The 18,166-nt window shown below is 41.3% G+C and overlaps 1 protein-coding gene across 14 annotated transcripts in view; it reads right to left on the bottom strand.

The window, feature by feature from the left end:
• Window positions 1–18,166, bottom strand: part of KALRN (kalirin RhoGEF kinase) — a 508,727-nt gene that overhangs the window by 233,081 nt on the left and 257,480 nt on the right. For all 14 annotated transcript variants that reach the window (XM_082234876.1, XM_082234882.1, XM_082234887.1 and 11 more), the window contains one exon: window positions 12,649–13,161. In XM_082234876.1, the coding sequence (XP_082091002.1) occupies window positions 12,649–13,161 (513 nt within the window). The remainder of the gene's footprint in view (window positions 1–12,648; window positions 13,162–18,166) is intronic.

The raw sequence follows: 18,166 nt of genomic DNA, 5'->3' as shown, positions 1-18,166 counted from the left end.
CTCTCTCAAAGCAGGAGCCAAAGAGGAAATGCACACTACACACACAGGTGGCAGCGGCTTACAGACACTTCAGATTCCCAAATGAAACTGGCAATGAAAGGACTCTGCATTCGGGACAACATGAGAAGCCATGGTGACTTAAAGGTTTTCGTGATGGTCTCGGCATTTTCAGGGCAGTTGGAGACTATGGTAGTTTTACCTATATACAACATTAGACATTATAAGCTGGAGTAGTTAAAAGGTTTTCAAAAAAAGAAACAAAGGAAGGAACTTTTACTGTAAAATTATATTTTGCTTTCTCTTTAGAGCTCTTCTTCATGAACAAGCACAAAAAGAAGGTTGTTTAAAAGACAGAAAGACTTTGATATTTTCCCATCATATTCCCCACTTCTACCCTTTCAAAATATCAAAGAGAACGAATAGACCTGCCAGGGTACACAGTGACTAGAACATTCACTGCCTTCTGAAACATAACCCAATAACTTATGTGTGGATGGAGGTGATCTGGGAGTCAAAGTGCTGTCGTATTTCTGCCCAGTGTGAAAAATACCTGAAGAGCTGCCAATGGTAAATAGGATAAATGTCACAGAATGCTCTACAGAGCAATAATTGAGGGCATCCCTGATGTGCCTCCTCCATTAGTCAGATACATTTGTTACTACAGTATACTTGCAGCACTGCATACCTTAATGAGTTCATCAGCAGGTTCGGAAACAAATGGGCAGCTCTCTTGTTTACCTCCGTAAATCTTATTGTCTTTGCTTCTAGGGACTTGGCACTTGGTCTGCTGTTTAACTTGGCACTCGTTTCAATAATGTATATTGTAGACAGCTCAGGGTATTCTCTGTATCCTTCTTTAAGCAGATAGCAATAAGCTACTGCTAGAGGGTTTACAGGAGCCAGCAAAGACGTAGCTTTAAATCCCAGCTCAGAAATAAAATAAATGTGTAGGGGCCTTCGTCAAATTTCTGGTAATGAACATTTCTATGTATCAACTGAAGAGAGGCCTCAGGCTCTTGTGGGTAATTTAGCAAAATATTGCATGGATTAAGCCTGCACACAATTTGTTGGATTTTTTCATGAGAGAATAATTCACTGAATTACATGTAATTTTGTAGCACTTAGCTGTACTGTACAGTATGTGCCTTTGCTTTTCCTTCATGGAACACAAGTGATAATGAGCTAGAGAGATAATCATATTTGATGGACGTTTATCTATGAAATAATTTATATATATATATAAATATGCTTTTTCTAAAAACATTCAAAAAATGTTTAGGGTACTTTCATTTTGACGCAATAAAATCACCATTTTATAGTTCAAATCAGGGGGGGGGAATACAGTAAATGGACAAAAGTACAAAGATTCACAAAATGTTTAGGGGTATGCGTACCCTTGCGTACCCCCAGAAAAAAGCACTGTGTGTGTATGTGTGTGTGTATACTAGATGCCACCAAAAATTTTTAGAAGTGGTCTGGGAGCCAAAGATATGCTTGGGTGGGGTTTAGACCTGCCCTGCACACACAATGGTTCAACACTCCTGATTTAGTGCAACAAGTAGTACTAACAATTACTGGTATTCCTTTTGCTATCATCAATACAGTAGACAATAAACATGAAAGGAATAGTTCAATATCCAGTCTATCTGTACAAGATACCTAGAGGACACAACATATGTGCATTTATTAAACTCACACTCGCCAATGTGCTGATAAAGCAGAAGTAGATGTTAACTAAAGAAGAATGTGGAAGCGCCACACTGCTTGAAAGCTGCTATATTAAGGGGTATATTAAACAAACAAACATAATCAGAATGTATTTCCCTACTCTACTTCTCTACTACTTTTTCTTTCATACTAACTGGTTTTCCATAACATAGTTATTGTTTGAAATGTGGATCTGCCATTCTTTTAAAGAAGGCTTAACTGAGTTATTGTTTGCCTTTTAACCAAATAATCAATTGCATTTCTTTGTTGCGGGTTGATATTGTACTTTGTAGCAACATCGCCATAAATTCCTTGCTGTATCTGCTATGATTTTCTGTAACCTTTCAGCTTTCCTTATGTTATGTTTCCAAGGAGTTGCTCGAGAGCAAGCAGGCAAATATCTCCCTGCTTGGCTGTGAAGCCTTGTTTTTGCTGCCAAAATAAACCTTATCTGTCCGGAGCCCTCCTCTCCCGTGGCTGGCTCAATCACTGGCAGAATCCATGAGTGGGCGGTTCCTAAACTTTCCCCAGCGAAGCAGCTTCTTGATGCCCAGTCTGCACCTCCCCTCTCTGCGCGGATACCCACTGCGCGGGTAGCGGAGGACCCCTCTCCTTCCTCTCCTTCCCGCTTTTCCCAGGCAAGGAGTCCTGGGGCTGCCTCGCCACTTCCGACTCCTGCAGCTCCTCTCCACTGGAGGCGTGTTTACTCTCCTCCATTGAAGATGAGCTGCTTCCCACGATCCCTGGAGGCTCTCTATAATCCATTCGGCTATTGCTCTCTCCCCCCTGAACCGATGGCAGTTCCCTGACACCTTATGTTTGGTAGGGGTATGAAGGAAAAGAGATTTGTTTAAATGTGGGTGGTGTCTTTGCTGCTTACTTGCTGCCACCAAAGTAAAGTGAATTCTGGCAGCAAATCTCACAACTGTTCAACTAATCTGAATGGGGAGACAGAATAACATAAATATGTCTCGTTTTAGGTGCAGTTATACCATTTGTGAGTTCCATTACTATGTGATTACCAGGGAGAGGGGAGGAACAACTTGCATAAGCAAAAGCCTAGCACATTCTATACAACTACCCTGTTGTTTTGGTCCCTACAGCAGAATATTCCCCTGATTTTCCAGTTTTCAGATTTGGATCGTCACACCCAGTGTGACCTTGGGGTCTCAAATTTCAGCAGTGCCTTGTGCCAAAATTTGGTGCCCCCCCCATGTTCCATTCTACATCATAGTCGCAGTGCCCCCAAAGCTCTGGTCATGCTTCCACTGTTTCTGGGGTGAATTTCAAACCCCCTATTTTGTAGTGATCTGGATTCAAAGTTTAAACTCCACTTCTACGCTGGAGCCTGACAATGAGGCAAGCTTGGGGTGGGGGGCAGTCCAGAAGTCATTAAAGAAAATCGTATTTTCTTTCCTGTGCCTTTTCTGTGGTGCATTTTGCTCTCTGTAATTGTAGCAGGCCCTACTCAGTTACAATTTTAAAACTGCTAACTCCCGGAAATGGCAGGGGAGTTGTAATACATGTAATACATAAAAAGAAGTCAATAAAGATATTCTCAATTTTGTTGCTTTATGTGTCTTTTTTGTACTCTAGAACAACATGAAACACATATTGTTGCCACATATGATGCTTCAGGAATCTGTACGTGTGGATTTATTTGGGGGGAGGGGGCGGGTTTCCTCATGTATGCTCATGAACTTCACCAAAAATAAAAATCATTTTAAAAGATAGAAGTACAGTGGTACCTCGGTTCTCAAACGTCTCCGTTCGGAACCTGAACACCGAAAACCCAGAAGTAAATGCTTCCATTTTCAAATGCACCTCAGAAGTCGAATGGCTTCTGCTGCGTGTTTTTCAAATTTCACAACTGAATTTGCAGACAGCCCTTTGCGCCTTGCTTTTTGAACATTTCGGAACTCGAACGGTCTTCCAGAACAGATTACGTTTGAGAACCGAGGTACTACTGTAGTTGGAATTTTCTAAGCTTCCTATTCTTCTGTGCCTTGTAAGATCACAGGTCAATCAAAAATGAGGTCATAGTACACTGCCTATTGTGCTTTCACACTCAGCTCACTGCTATTCCTCACACATTGGTCAAAACAGAGGACATCTTTCAACAGAATTATATGCAATAGCACTTAAACCAAATTAAAGATGCATAGGTTTACAGCTTTTGTCTGTTTTCTGATCCCGCCTACAGAATGGTTCCTGTCTAGTATTATGTTAGGAAGAAGCTATAGTACGGGGTAGACAAGTATTGTATGGACATCTAATACAGGCATTTTATTTGCCATGCAGCTCAGTCCTATGTATGCTTACTCAGAAGTCTGACTAAAGTCTGTGTGTCTTACTCCCAAGTAAATGAGCACAGGTTTGCATTGGAGTCAGAGCAAGCAAGCAACTAGGGGCACCAATTGTGTGCAGCTAGGATTTTTTTTATTTCTCTTCTCAGTGGCAATCAGAGGAAAGACCAATCTGGTAGGACCTGGCCGGCTTGCTGGCTATTTCGCACACATACACACAGTTCTTTGCAGGTGGCTGGAAGATGGGAAGTCATTGTTCACAATGCTAATGGTACCCAGAGGAATGAGACTACAATCTGGATAGCTGTTCAGGAAAGCAACAGCATCCAAAGCTTCTACAGTTTGAGAGATCTGGAGGCAATTTGGCACATCTATCTACCAAAGAGCATGTTCAGATTTTACAATCCAGTTACCAGTCTGAGCTCCACATATGCTTTGAAGGAAATCTAGACTACTAAAATTATAAGAGCTGTAACTGAGTTGCTGAGGTGGGGGAAGCAAAAAAAACCCAGTTTTTGAGGGAAAAACAGAAAGGGGTGGATTATCAGTTGCTTACAAGAGAGTTCACAGAGTTGTATAATGCATCCCAACTGCCTTTAGGAATGCATTCACGTGGAGACCATAAACATGCAACCTAGAACCCCCACAGATTCAGCTGTAGCTTCCCAGCAGCAGTTCCCACAATTGTGGAAGTATGTTTTTCAGCTGCTGTCTTCACTGGAATCACTTCTGGGAAGCAGCATCTGCATCCATGAAGGACCCAGGTCACATATTACATTCTCCATATGAGTGATTCCCTTGGAATAATCAAGGGACATTGCTTTAAGAATATTTCTACTCTCAGTTGTGACACGGTGTTGATAAATCATTGGCTTTTTCTGAACATCTCTGGACACTCTGCAACCTCTCATGCACTGCACTAATCTTACCCTCCCTCTCAGTGCTGTAAACACTCCTGTTCCCTTCTCTTTTCTGTTTACCTGCAGTGAGCACATGGGAGGTCATGTGAGCTGCCACTCCAAAGCTGAAAGATCAGTTATGATCTGCTCATGGACATCAGAAGGATAGTGAGCAGAGTAGGGAACATGTCACCCTTAAGTCATATATAGGGCCTAGAACAGGGGCAGGGAACCTGTAGCCACCCAGTTGTCACTTGATTCCCAACTCCCATCAGCTCCAGCTAGCAAGGGATTATGGGAGTTGTAGTCCAGTAATGTCTGGAGACAAAGAGGTTTTCCACCTAACTTAAAACCTAGCTTTCTTCAGAAAATGTGGATTGGTATGCTTTTGCTGCATACACTCCTTAGACAAGCATTCCTCAACTTTGGGTCCTCAGGACTATGACTACCAGCATCACCAGCCAGCATGGCCAGTGGTCAGGGGTGTTGGTAGTTGTAGTCTAATGACATGTGAGAACCCAAGATTAGGAAAGGCTGCCTTACACTGCATTTGAATCCATATGGTATTCTATAGAAGAAGTAGAATCCTGGTGTACGTCATTCGTGTGAAAGAATCTCACAAGAATCACAAGAATGTAGAGGTTTGTGGTAATGTGCATGGCAGGAGTGGGCGTGGGGAGGTGAACCTGAGTTCTCCACTCTAGCACTGCATTCCGGATATAAACTTCAGATTCCATCTAAAACATTGCTGTGTTTGGCTCCCCGATTGTGGAATGCTCTCTCCAGAGAGACTCGCCTGGCACCATCATTAAAAGTCTTTAGAAGCCATGCAAAAAGATTATTCTTTACCCAGGCCTAAATAATCTATGGCCTGTGAAAGTATGTGTGAGAGTACTGTTAATATTGTAATTATTTTACTATTAGGCTGTCTGTCAGTATGCTTTTTGCCGTGTTTTTGTTATGATGTTTTGTAATGTGTTTCTAACGTACACCACCCTAAGATCTTTTGATAAAGTGTGTTGTATAAATTTTATTAATAGTAGCAGTAGCAGTAGCAGCAGCAGCAGCAGCAGCAGCAGCAGCAGCAGTAGTAGTAGTAAAGCAAAGGGCTCTCAAGCTTCATCACAGCCAGCTTCCTCAAGGAAAGAGGAGAATGGTTCAAGCCTCCTCAGAAGTGACCAGAATAAAACAAAGATGGATGACTTACTAACAGTGTTCAAACTTGTAATTAGTCTGGAGGAAGCAGGTCAAAGTTTGACCTTCTGCATGTTTTTAAGCCCCTGAGGGAAGAACTCTTAGGAAGGAATAAGCTGCATGAGGTTTGCACTCCTCTACTGTATATTATATTGCTTTGAAGGGGTGGAGTTGCCCTTTGTTAGCAAGAGTTTGTAGGGTAGCCTGTTTTACAAACTGAGGGATGCTAGGTGGGATGCTTGCTTAGGAACCAGAGGTTATAGCTTTCAATGTCCAGTTTGCCACATCCACAAGCCTTTCTGCTTCTAAAAAGACAAACCTCCAGTCAAGGTTGCCAAAGGGTTTTTTGTGTGCCCAGGACTGTGTACCTGGATTGGGCCCTCCAACCCACTTGTAAATGAGGATACATATTTGTGTTCCCTTTTGCAGGTGGAATGGAGGGACCCAAAAATAAATCAGTGACCGTACACATAATAAAATGTTTGAGAAACAGAATGGGAAGAGGTGAAGCATTTCACACAATTTTATTTCTGTATTAGAAAATACTTAACCTGTTGAATTTTTGCCTGCTGCACTATGGAAGGCAGAAGAACCTTGCTTTACCCCAATGCCAACCCTAAACTTTTATAACATTCCTTCTAGGAGTGCTAGAGACTTCATTTCAAGGGTATCCTCCAAATCACACACCCCCTCCAGCATTCTGCCTCCTTTTCATATATTTGCAGAAGGATATAGTAAGCCCCTGAGAGAGCTTTGGTTTTGCAATAAGCAAATGTTATGATACTAACCTAAGAAAAAAAGACAGGACTGCCTGAGCTCTAAGCTTTTGAAAGAGGGGTAGTTGTGGTCTCTTCATCACTGCTGCAGCACTTATTATAAATACATGTGGATGTGAAAAAAACAAGGCAATGTCTTTAATTGCTGCCAATACTTGCAACAGAGGCTCCAACCAAGTGAGAGGATACCACACTCTTTCACATGCACAGAGGTTTGACGGGGAATATTCAAATTATTTCAAATGGGTGGAAAAATTACCTGAAAAGCTTCAATTTGAATAAGCACTCTGAAAACAGGAAAATGAGCTGCCAAAAAGGTGAAAGACATAAACTACTGTTATGTATTTTCAACTCTCATCTGCCTCATTATGGCACCCTTCATTTCAATATGGTGGGAGGTATGAGGGAAAGGGCAATTGGGTCTAGAAAGAACTCTCTTTTTTGTTGTTTCTCACAACTTATAATTTTGATATTATATATACGAAACACATACATGAACATACAACCAACACAGATATATAATATATATCCATGTATACCAGTTTATCTCCAGGCCCTCCATACAAATTGCCCAGGCTTATGCCCCAGAGAGGTTACTTCAGTGTTGCTAACGCAGCAAAAACAACACAATTATGAGTTACCGGTCTCTGCAGTCACAGCAGGTGCTGTGATTCTCCAGTAGTTTGACTTCACCCTGGAGGTGCACTCCATTGCTTCTTGAGACAGACTGATGCCAACAATATCAGTATACCCAATGCTGTGTTGGAATTTGAACACAGTTCTCCCTAGAGTGACTTACAATATTTAAAAGTAGCCAGAACCAATGGTCAAATGAATGAATGAAGAGAAAAACTCCTGTTCTTATATCATTTTTAAAATACTCTTTAGTTTTTACAAGATGACATAACAGAGAAGGGAAGAAATATGACTCTATTGATTGATAAGTGCTGCTGAACTCTATTCCTTCCAGAAACCGAGCCAAAATCTATTTCCAGGAAATCCTTTTCACACACACACACACACACACACACACACACTTGCCATTTGCTCAGGGACACTTACTACTGCTGCACTTAATGGACTGTAATAAAATAAACTGCTTCCTATTAGCAAAGAGGATCTTGTCATCAGCTGTGTAATGCCATTTTATTATAGCTCATGAAGCATCTAAAGAAAGCAATACTTGAAATGGTTAAGGCTGGAGTATGATAATGCATTTGTCCCTGAATGTCCAAATGCCTTTCTCCAAAGAAACTACAACAAAGTACTGTTTTCTTGTGCACCATGCTCTCCTACAGTAAATCCCCATCTCTGTCATCCATTGCTGGATTCCAATAATTCCCTTAATTTACCACCTTCCCTTTCTGGTGATCCTTTGCTTTCATTGGTATTCTGGCTTAAATTCTGGCTTAAAAGTGGAAATCTACAATTAATAGAGGTAAAAGATTAGTTCGTAGGAGGAAGATAGCACCACAAATTGTGAGCTACCATGGCCCTGGTAAATTGCCAGAACATGCTGTTCTGATAGCCTTTGTCTGAAGGATGCTTCCATAACTGTTAAACTTATGGGAAGAATAAGGAACCTGGAAGAAAGAATCTTTAATAAAGACTGAAAATCTGAAAACTTACTGTAAACAACTGAAAACATTAGCAGGGTTAATGTAAAATGAGCAGTAAAGAAAACCCAATTATTGTGGAAATGCAGTAGCAGAGATGAAATGAAAGGGAGCACAGATGGGGTGAGGGGAAGTCAACTTGATGTTATTTTGGGTTTTGTCAATTTGTATGTTTTGTTGGAAAATGATAAATAAATTTATATTTAAAAAACCCTAAAAAGGGATGCTTCTATAAACTTACAAAAAAAATCTAGTGACAATTCTTCCCTAGATTCCTGAAGCACTCTCTTCTTTAGCCTCCCAAATAAGGTCTCAGAAGAGGCTGTGAAAGCTTTGAACACACAAATGGGGCCAGAAGATCTTGATGATCAGCAGTTTGGTAGGATGCACCACTCCTTGTTAAAGTACTCTAAGCACTTTGGCTTCCCCTGCATGCAGCTTATATTGTCCAGACATTTTAGCCAACTTAATCTTTCAATTCCATTTCCACTCCTTCCAATTCCATTTTCCCCTCTTCAATGTAAGCAGCCTGCCTACAGGCGTGTTGTGTTTAATTTCCTTGTGTGTCACATACAGCAGGGGTCTGCCTTACCTTTTCCTGGCCAGCCCTGAAGGGAAATACTGTATCTTGTGGATGTCAACTGCTGGTGTTCCCTTTCTTGTTTCATTCTAGGGATTCACTTCAGGATTTCCCTCTCAATTGAGACTGGCTGACAGCCAGCTTCTGCCTCCTCCAAATTGACAGTACAAATAATTAGCATTCTTCTACCTCATGCATTGTGTATTCTCCCCTCACTTTGGAACATTTCAGGTTTGTTTCAACAGGCACTCGGATCTCCTGGCTTTTATGAGGGAAAATTTAAAGCTAGTCAGCTTCAACTGCTCAGGAGCTTTTCTCTCTGGTACCCTACTATCAGGGGTCTGTTGATGTAGTAATACTAACTGAAATTCCTCCACAAGTACTGGAATTAAAGGAGAGCCAGTGTGGTGTACTGGTTAAGAGCGATAGACTCATAATCTGGTGAACCCGGTTCGTGTCTCCGCTCTTCCACATGCAGCTGCTGGGTGACCTTGGGCTAGTTCTTTGAAGTCTCTCAGTCCCACTCACCTCAGAGTGTTTGTCGTGGGGGAGGAAGGGAAAGGAGAATGTTAGCCGCTTTGAGACTCCTTTGGGTAGTGATAAAGCGGGATATCAAATCCAAACTCCTCCTTCTTCTTGAGACCCACTGTCACTTCAATAGCTTTCTTCCACATACAAGGATTCTAGCACAATATATTATAAAATGCCATGCTAGTTCATCAGCTCACATGATTATACTGTAAGGATCATCCTGTAACAATTTCAGGCTTATTATTAAGTAATACTGTATTGGCCCAAATAAAAGCCGCACCCGCAAATAGGCCACACCTTTAAAATTGAAGGGGGGAAAGAGAAAAAGACAATACCCGGGCTGCTTCCTGGGGAGGTGCCTCATCGTTTTGCCAGCAGCCTCCACCTGCTTCCCCCCTTCGTTCTGACAGCTTGGGGGAGTCTTGGGACTGGCGGGCAGGCAGCGCGCCATTGCCCCACACTCCCAGGCTGCTCTCGGGGGGGGGGGGGAGCCACACCATTTTGCCGATGGCCTCCTCCCTTCTCCCCGATGGCTCAGGGCAGGCTTGGAAGTGGCAGGCGGGTGGCGTTGCCCCACGCTGCTTCGGGGGGAGTCACACCGCTTTGCCGGTGATGTAAGGTCACAAATATAAGCCACACTTTAACTTTTCACTGTCAGAATTTGGAAAAAAGTGCAGCTTATATTTGGGGCAATACGGTACATTATATTATATTGCCCTTCTTTCACAGAGGTGAGGATCCCCTCCCCTAATGCTTTCCCTCACAACAGCTCTGGGAGTTAACAGCAGCTGGAGGGAATGTGACTGACCCAGGCTGCAGAAATCTGAACCAGGGTTTCCCCCAGTCATGGTTCAACACAAAGGCAGAGGATTGTTGAGACGCTATTCTTCATGCCATAAAATTCCATTTTATGAAATATTTTGAGTTGTGTTAGTGCATGATTCCCTCTACTTACTGCCATGAATGATTATTTATCCTCCTTATTTATATCTAGCAAATAGATGGGGGAAAGAACATCTGAGAATAAACATGCTTCTTATGGTCTGGATCATATGCTAAGTACCAGCCATGCTAACAGTAGTGGTGAGCTGGTTGCTCACTGCCACATAAGTTTTCTTAGTTCAGATGCATTGAGATAATGATATTGACATGGGATTGCTGTGGAATAACTGAGAAATTCCTCCCACAAGAAAAGAAAAGAAAAACCAGGATGCATGCCAACATTAAGTATTTCCAGAAGGTCTGCAGACAGTATGTAGGCTGATAAATATTTTCTGTCCTTAGTGTGCTTATTCCAGTAGAGTATGAGGCATCCACCCTGCCCTTCCTTCCCTTTAACTCCCACCACTACACAAACTTATTAGCATTTCTTGAATATTTCCAATACCTTCCCTTGTTTTGAAAAACTATGCTGGCTGTGGGTTGCACCACCACAATATCTGATACAGTTAAATGCTATGCTTTTTCTTATGCTTAAATAACCCTATCTTACTTTGCTGTCCAACAGAGACACAATCAAGAACTGCAGTTATCTGTCCTTCTCTCAGGTAAGGAATTAATCTGAATAGCAAAGCCTGAGACTATCTTTCCTGCAGATCCCAATGTGAATTAATCAGGCCATCACTGTGGTGGGGGATGCACACTACGTGAACCGCCTCCTATTGCTCAGCAATGAATGCAACACAGTTGACCTAATTGAATCATGGCATTTAGACTTCAACCACAAGAAGATTGCAATTTCTCTCTATGGACTAATTTCATTTGCACCTGTGGAATCTTAGAGGCCCTGGGTTTTTTCTTCTCTGCATGCTGGAAGGGAAAAAACAAAAACCAACCAAGCTAAACAAACCAAGTTTTTCTATGGAATTTGGTATGATTGCTACCTCCCAGTCCCCTGATTTCTACCAAATGTGTGTGCTGCTCAGCAGATTATGACTTTGTAGACTGACTGGTTCTATCCTGAACTGAAAACCTCATGTCATTTTTTCCTTACTGGTTTCTAGTTGCAAGCCTGAAAGAAACCAAAATCCAATTGACTACCACCATCTATGTAAGGTTAATAATCTCTAAGAAATAGAAAACTGAAGCCTGGTTTGTGAAACCACAGTATCCGCCTAACCAATTAGGAAATCTCTTTAGCCAGGGGAGGAGAGCACTTGAGTTTATCCCTTGTTCCTGCTACAATAAATCATACTTTTCTAGAGTGGCAGTAGTGCCATTGCTGTGCCTCAGTGGGCTTTTCTGGAACAATGCACATTCAGATCTGACTGCCTCTCAGAACCACCATCTCCTGTGCTTGGTGCTGGCCATTGGATTGAGGAAGAGAAAAAACAGCAGCAACCCGTCACCTATTGGAGCTGAGCAACCACTCCACTCCCAGCTCACTGCTGCACCATCAGCACCACCTGCTCAGAGCAGAAGGGACGTCTCTGGCAATTCATATTACATATTGACACCTAACTAATATATTGACCTCCCTGCCCATCATGGCTAAAATACATTTTTAGATAATTATACTATCCATCACTTCATGGCTGGGGCTATACTTCTGTGAATAAGCTTCTGCCACAGCTAGCCTACTACAGCTAGCATATACACCAGTTCCCTCAGCAGCTCACTTATTGCTTCCTTTCCTATATTTCTTTTTCTATCTTCTCACAAATAAACTCCTGACTAAAACTCCTGAGTTGGTTACCCCTTCTCAACACATCAACCAGTTCTGGTAGAAAGCCTGGTGGAAAGAAGCAAAGCTTAACTTGGGGTGCCTTACATCTACTTGTATATATCCAAAGCAGATCAGTTTTCTTCAGAACAGCCAGAGGTGAGTTATTCTTGGCTCTCGTACTGCTTGCTACTTCCAACTATTAGTTCGGTGATTTTACTTTACAAGTCACATAAAATACATTTGCTAGCAACTTGAGGTTTATATCCCCGATTAATTCCTGATGTTGCTAATTGCAGAAGCATATTTATTTGGCTACAATGTTGCCGTTTGATTTCACAGTAATATTCAAGAAGAAGAAGAATACTACCCCTTACCTTTTCTGCATCTTGCTCAAAAAGTCGAAGTTGAAAACACTGGTCTAGTTTCAGTTTCCGGACATGCCACATCTGATGCAAGTGTTGCCGAGTTGAATGCAGCTTGTCCAAAAGGCTGGTGATCTTTGGCACAAGACTTTGGAAATCTGCACTGCCAGGAATGCAGTTCCTACCAGAAAAACCATCACTGCACCGTATGCATTGTAATAACCTCTGGCCCTCACGATCCAATTCTTCTACTGGAGCTTTAATTACTTTCTTCTTGAGCTGTGTGTGTTCATCTATTAGTCTTCTTGAGCCCTCCACATCCACTGGAAATTCCTTCCTAGCCAACATTTCCTGAAGGTCCTCTAGCCTGGATAACAAATGGATGGCACTGTTGAAAAACTCTTCCAATGAAACTCTCAACTCTATCCATTCATCATGATTGTAATCCAAGGATCCTTCAAATTCCTCTGTTAGTTGGGAGGGATCCACCAGTTTTGCTAGGCCTTCAACAGAGACCATGCTTGTCTAAGGGCATAAAAAAAAATATTGAAATGTGTTATCAGTGAAAGAATGAGAAATGTTGCAATACTGGGATCTAAACATTACAATTATCTAGCTATTTGTCATGGGAAGGTAGGTCGGAGGAGGGAAAGGACATTGACAGCCAGGACGGGTAAGAATTTCCCCCACCATCCACAACTCAGAGATGTCATGGCAGCATTTAGAGAATAACAACTGTAATAACACAACTGTAATTCCATTAATTCCCCACAGAATTCTTGCATAAACATTTTGCAATGCTTCCCGTGACAGTTCTATACAGCAAGTGTCTCTTACTTTCCATTTCACTGTTCGAGATCTTGAGGTATGTCTGGTTGAGGTAATCTACTGTTCAGTGTCATTGCTGAGTATAAAGCATTAAGTACTCATGTGCAAAGACCATGAATATTTCACTTGTGGGTGGTAACATGCAGCTAATGTATCAAACTCTGCACAACATGATACTGGTTTATACAAAGATGAGCTTGCTGGGATTTTAGTTGAACTGCAGACATTCTTGTGGAAGCATGCATTCAGGACACAAGATGTGATTTTGCTGAAGGAAGCCCACTGAGCTGGAATCTGAAGCCAGATTTGTCATATCCAACATCAATGTTCCAGCCAATGGCACCACACATCGGGTTTTTATGAAAAGGATACTGAGTTAATGGGCTTTTTTTAACTTATACATTTCACTGGGGGCGGGGAGCCTTTTAAAGAGCACCAGGGACTACATTTACTCCATAATCACTGCACAAACTTTAAGAACTTGTGCTTTCGTTTGATTCTACTTTCAGCAGCAAACCTTTCTTGAATCACTGGTTCTTTTTAATCTAAAGTGATCATTAGAAAGTTCTTTTTTTTGAAGGTGGGGAATAATGTTTCCACAACATATCCCTTCAAACTAAAGAGTGTATTTTGTATCACTGTAAATACAACTCTTCCCCATTGCCTTTAGCTATTCTGGCTTGAATGTTCTCCTAAGTGGATATGTGATATCACACCGGATTCTGCTATTTGAATTATACAGCCATTATATAGGTTTCAGGCGTGTGACTGGAAGCAGGTGCTCTACCCTGCCAAAATACACATCTCACTGCTCCTTATTTTCTTTCAGATTATTCCAACTGGCTTTTCCCACAGGCAGATCATACAGGCTTCCATATGGCTGCTATTTTTCAACCCTTTTAAAATATGATTAAGCCAAATTAATGTAAAAATTAAATGCCACTGAGGTATTTACAGAAGAACTTGCCATGGATAAAAAGAACTACCTATGAGTCATAATGAAAAAAAGTTAAACTATTACTTTATATAAAACTTACAATGTGCTTTCCAAGCTTTATCTTCTTCGTTCTATCAACAATCCTGGTATGTACTTATTATTCCCATTTAACAGATAAGTTAGGCCATGAGATAAGAATTTGTTGCATATGGCCACCCAGTAGTGTTTATGGCTAAAGAAGTGTTTGCACTGAAGTTTGCCATGCTTTAGGTCTAGCACGATGCCCTGGGAGAAACTGACTATCACTCAATAAACAGTCTCACTGTAATTTATGTGGTCTTTGTTGGGTGAGGACACAAATGAATTTGTGGCAGTAAAAATTAACTTGGAATAAAAAACCAGGAAATCCTGGAATAGATGGTCATTTACATTATTAGTTTTGGAAATGAAGGTAAGGGCCTGGCCATGTATCCTAGAACACTGTTTGATGACTTTCCAGTTCTTTTGCAATGATTCTTGGACAGTGTGCAAATAGTTATCCCTACCCAAAATGCTACATTTAAAATAACTATACCTCACCATTCCTTCTAAACTCACTAAACAGTCATACCTCAGGTTACAGATGCTTCAGGTTGTGCACCGCACAGAACCCGGAAGTACTGGAACAGGTTACTTCCGGGTTTCGGTGCTTGCACATGCACAGAAGCGCTACATCACACTTTGCGCATGCACAGAAGCGGCTAATCGCAACCCATGGGTGCGCAGACGCAGCGCTGCAGGTTGTGAATGCTGTGGGTTGTGAACGTGCCTCCCGCACAGATCATGTTTGCAACCCGAGCGTCCACTGTACTGCACTTTAGCTCTAGTTTTTTTTAAAAGCCCCACAATTTAAAAATATTGCCTTTTGAAATTCCCATTTGTACAGTTTATTTCTCCCTGCTATCCACCAAAGCATACAGAATTGTGACATGTGCTTGTTCAGTCTTCAGCCAACAAAAGTTCCAGAACTGGCAACCTGAGGCACATCTGGCAAGAACTCAGTCTGAGCACCATCGTTCTGATACAACTGGCACTGACACTACTAAGCTTTCAGCAGCAGGTCCTGGTTATTTTTCCAGGTTTTCGGTGAAATTTCATGTCAGTATTGGATTATTCTGCATTGTAATTTGGTTGCAGTTTGACCTGTCTTTTTCTCCTGTTGTTTTATGTACCGTACATGTATTTCTTTTTTAATTATTAGTAGGCATTGAATGACAATTTATAAAGAAGAACAGAGGCGTTTTTGGTTTTTTTAATCACCTAGCTCTTGCTACAGAAGTTAAAGCACTGCAGGGAGGCTACTTATGAAGGCCAGAACAGAATGTGCCACTTTGGGAGCCTTACTGTAAGCCTCTGATTCCAATGCAATGAGAAGATGGAATATATCAAAGCAAACTGTGCAGTTGGGGCATTTCCAAGAATTAGACTAGGTGATTCACTTCACATCACTACTTTAGAAAATAACAATTCCATCTCCCAACGCTGATCGCAGATATTGCACTTTGTTAGAATTTTCAGGTCTGCACCACTGACATTTACTGACATCCATTGCCAAATAAGGAGAAGATGTATTAGAGCAATTGGAAATAATACAATATATCTGTATAAGGTCATATTGTAGGATGCTTAAACTGATGTATATTATAATTTGATGCTTTTTAAAAGGTTGAAATCTTTAAAAGGAGGTAGGCTCTCTTGCCCCAAAAGGAGTCTCCCCTGCACCCACACCAATTCCAGCTTGTAAATATGGTGACTTTCACCTGGACAGGAAAAGTTCAAACTTGATTGAAAACTAGTTGATAACTCTTAAGAATAAGATGTGATAGCTATAAATTTTAAACATTTCTTCTGTGCAGTGCAATACTAATTTTATATACATAATTTTTTTGGCAGCAGTCAATGGTGCTCTTAGGGCTGGGCTTTGGGCAGAGGTCTAGGGGCCCTATAACCCCTAACCTTAGGTGTGGGCAAAAAACACTTTGGCTCGCCACTCACTCACCAGCTCTGGATTGAGCCTATGCTGAATGCCTGGGCTGCTATCAGTGTCTCAGCAAAACTGTGCCTCTTTGATTTTAAAGTACAAGCAAAGAAGGAAAATGCACTTTAAAATCCAAGTCATGTAGCACTAAGGGGCAGCTTTGGGGAGAGACCATGATAAAAAAAACACCCCCCCCAAAAAATAAGATGAGCACGGCTGTATCGAACAAAAGGCTCATCTAGTCCAACATTCTATTCTCACATCTAGTCCAACATTCTATTCTCACAGTGATCTTCAGGAAGCCAACAACAAGGACCTGGGCAACCACCATCCAGACAGCTGGCATTTTGAACAAGGAAATGTGAGGAATTGGGAAGTGAACTACAGTGCATGATTAAGTAACATAGTTCCCTTTCCACATTCTCTCAGGTCCACTTTCAACCTGTTGACTAAGTGAGGAAACAGACACCCTCACACCAGAGTCATGACATATTCATTTTCCACCTTAGTATCTAAGGTGAAGAAAGGTGAAGATATTATGAGATCACCGGGGTGTGACACTTTAACATGTACATAAGATAGTGACCCTGTTCAAACATCATGGTAAACCACTAAGGTATACATTTATTGGCTGTTTGTCTCCTTTCTGCTAGGATGAAGGAGAAACATATTATGCTAAGACCAGAGATCACGGCTTCTTTCACTTCCAACAGATCACCATCTGTAGCCAAGTTTTGTTCTTGGTTTAATGAGCATGGTTTCTTGAGAGTGGAATAAACTATGACGCCTAGTTTGGATGGAACCCTGAGCCAGGGTGGTGGCTTATTTTCTCCGCTGATTTAGAAGCAGGCAAACAGCTCAGAAAAGTGTGTCCATGGTAAATAATTAGCCATGGCATACTCCACAACACAGGAACCAGGTCAATACTCCATTGTATTGTATTTACAATTATGGAGACAGTCAGATACAAATTAAGACAGTAGACCTTTAAAAACGCACCTCAAGCTTTTATGGTCTCTCATCTTGAACAGTAACCCTTTAAAGTTTTAAGGTGATGATTACATTTAGCATAAAATATGTCAATGCAGGTCAAAGATTCCCCACTTGGTTTTAAAATCCACTTCAAAAATATTCTTTCCTGTCACAACCGGCCTTTTCGGCACAAAGATGTGACAGGAGGCCTTTTTGTTTAAAGCACTCTGAAGATACATTTATTATTCAGATAGGTTCTCTCGGGAGAACTAGAGATGAATAGGAATACATTATCAAACTTCATCAGGAAGGGAGAAGGGATGTGCAAAGCAAGGTAACAGCCTATCAGCTGTCATCTTTCTCTCTCTTAGATGCAACCAATCAAAATCACAGCCTGCTCATTCAATCTTTTCAGGAGAAAAGAAAAATAATTTGCAAAAGTACTCCTGAATTAATGACAAGGAGGTTTATTGGGTCATCCCTCTCGTTGACAGCAAGCTCCTGAATCCGCATTAGTCAATCAAGTGTCAGCTTTGCTCTTTTTAGCTTACCTACAACTTGTGACTGACTGTACCCACAAGGGAAAATACAAAAGTAAACCTTGCTATTGTTGGGGTTGTTCAATTGTCAAAAAAGCCAAATAAGGAGCAGATAATTTGCAGGAGCAGCAACTATTGTAGCATGAACATCCTTCCCCACTTAACTTGAGGGCATTATCTTTTTTTAAGTTAACACTGACTGTGATTTTTTCAATTAACCAATATAGATTGAATTGC

The sequence above is a fragment of the Podarcis vaucheri genome, assembly GCF_965113315.1.
Source record: "Podarcis vaucheri genome assembly, chromosome: 1".
NCBI classification, from domain to species: domain Eukaryota; kingdom Metazoa; phylum Chordata; class Lepidosauria; order Squamata; family Lacertidae; genus Podarcis; species Podarcis vaucheri.
Note: the sequence above shows the minus strand (reverse complement) of the source record. Positions and strands in the feature narration are given on the sequence as shown.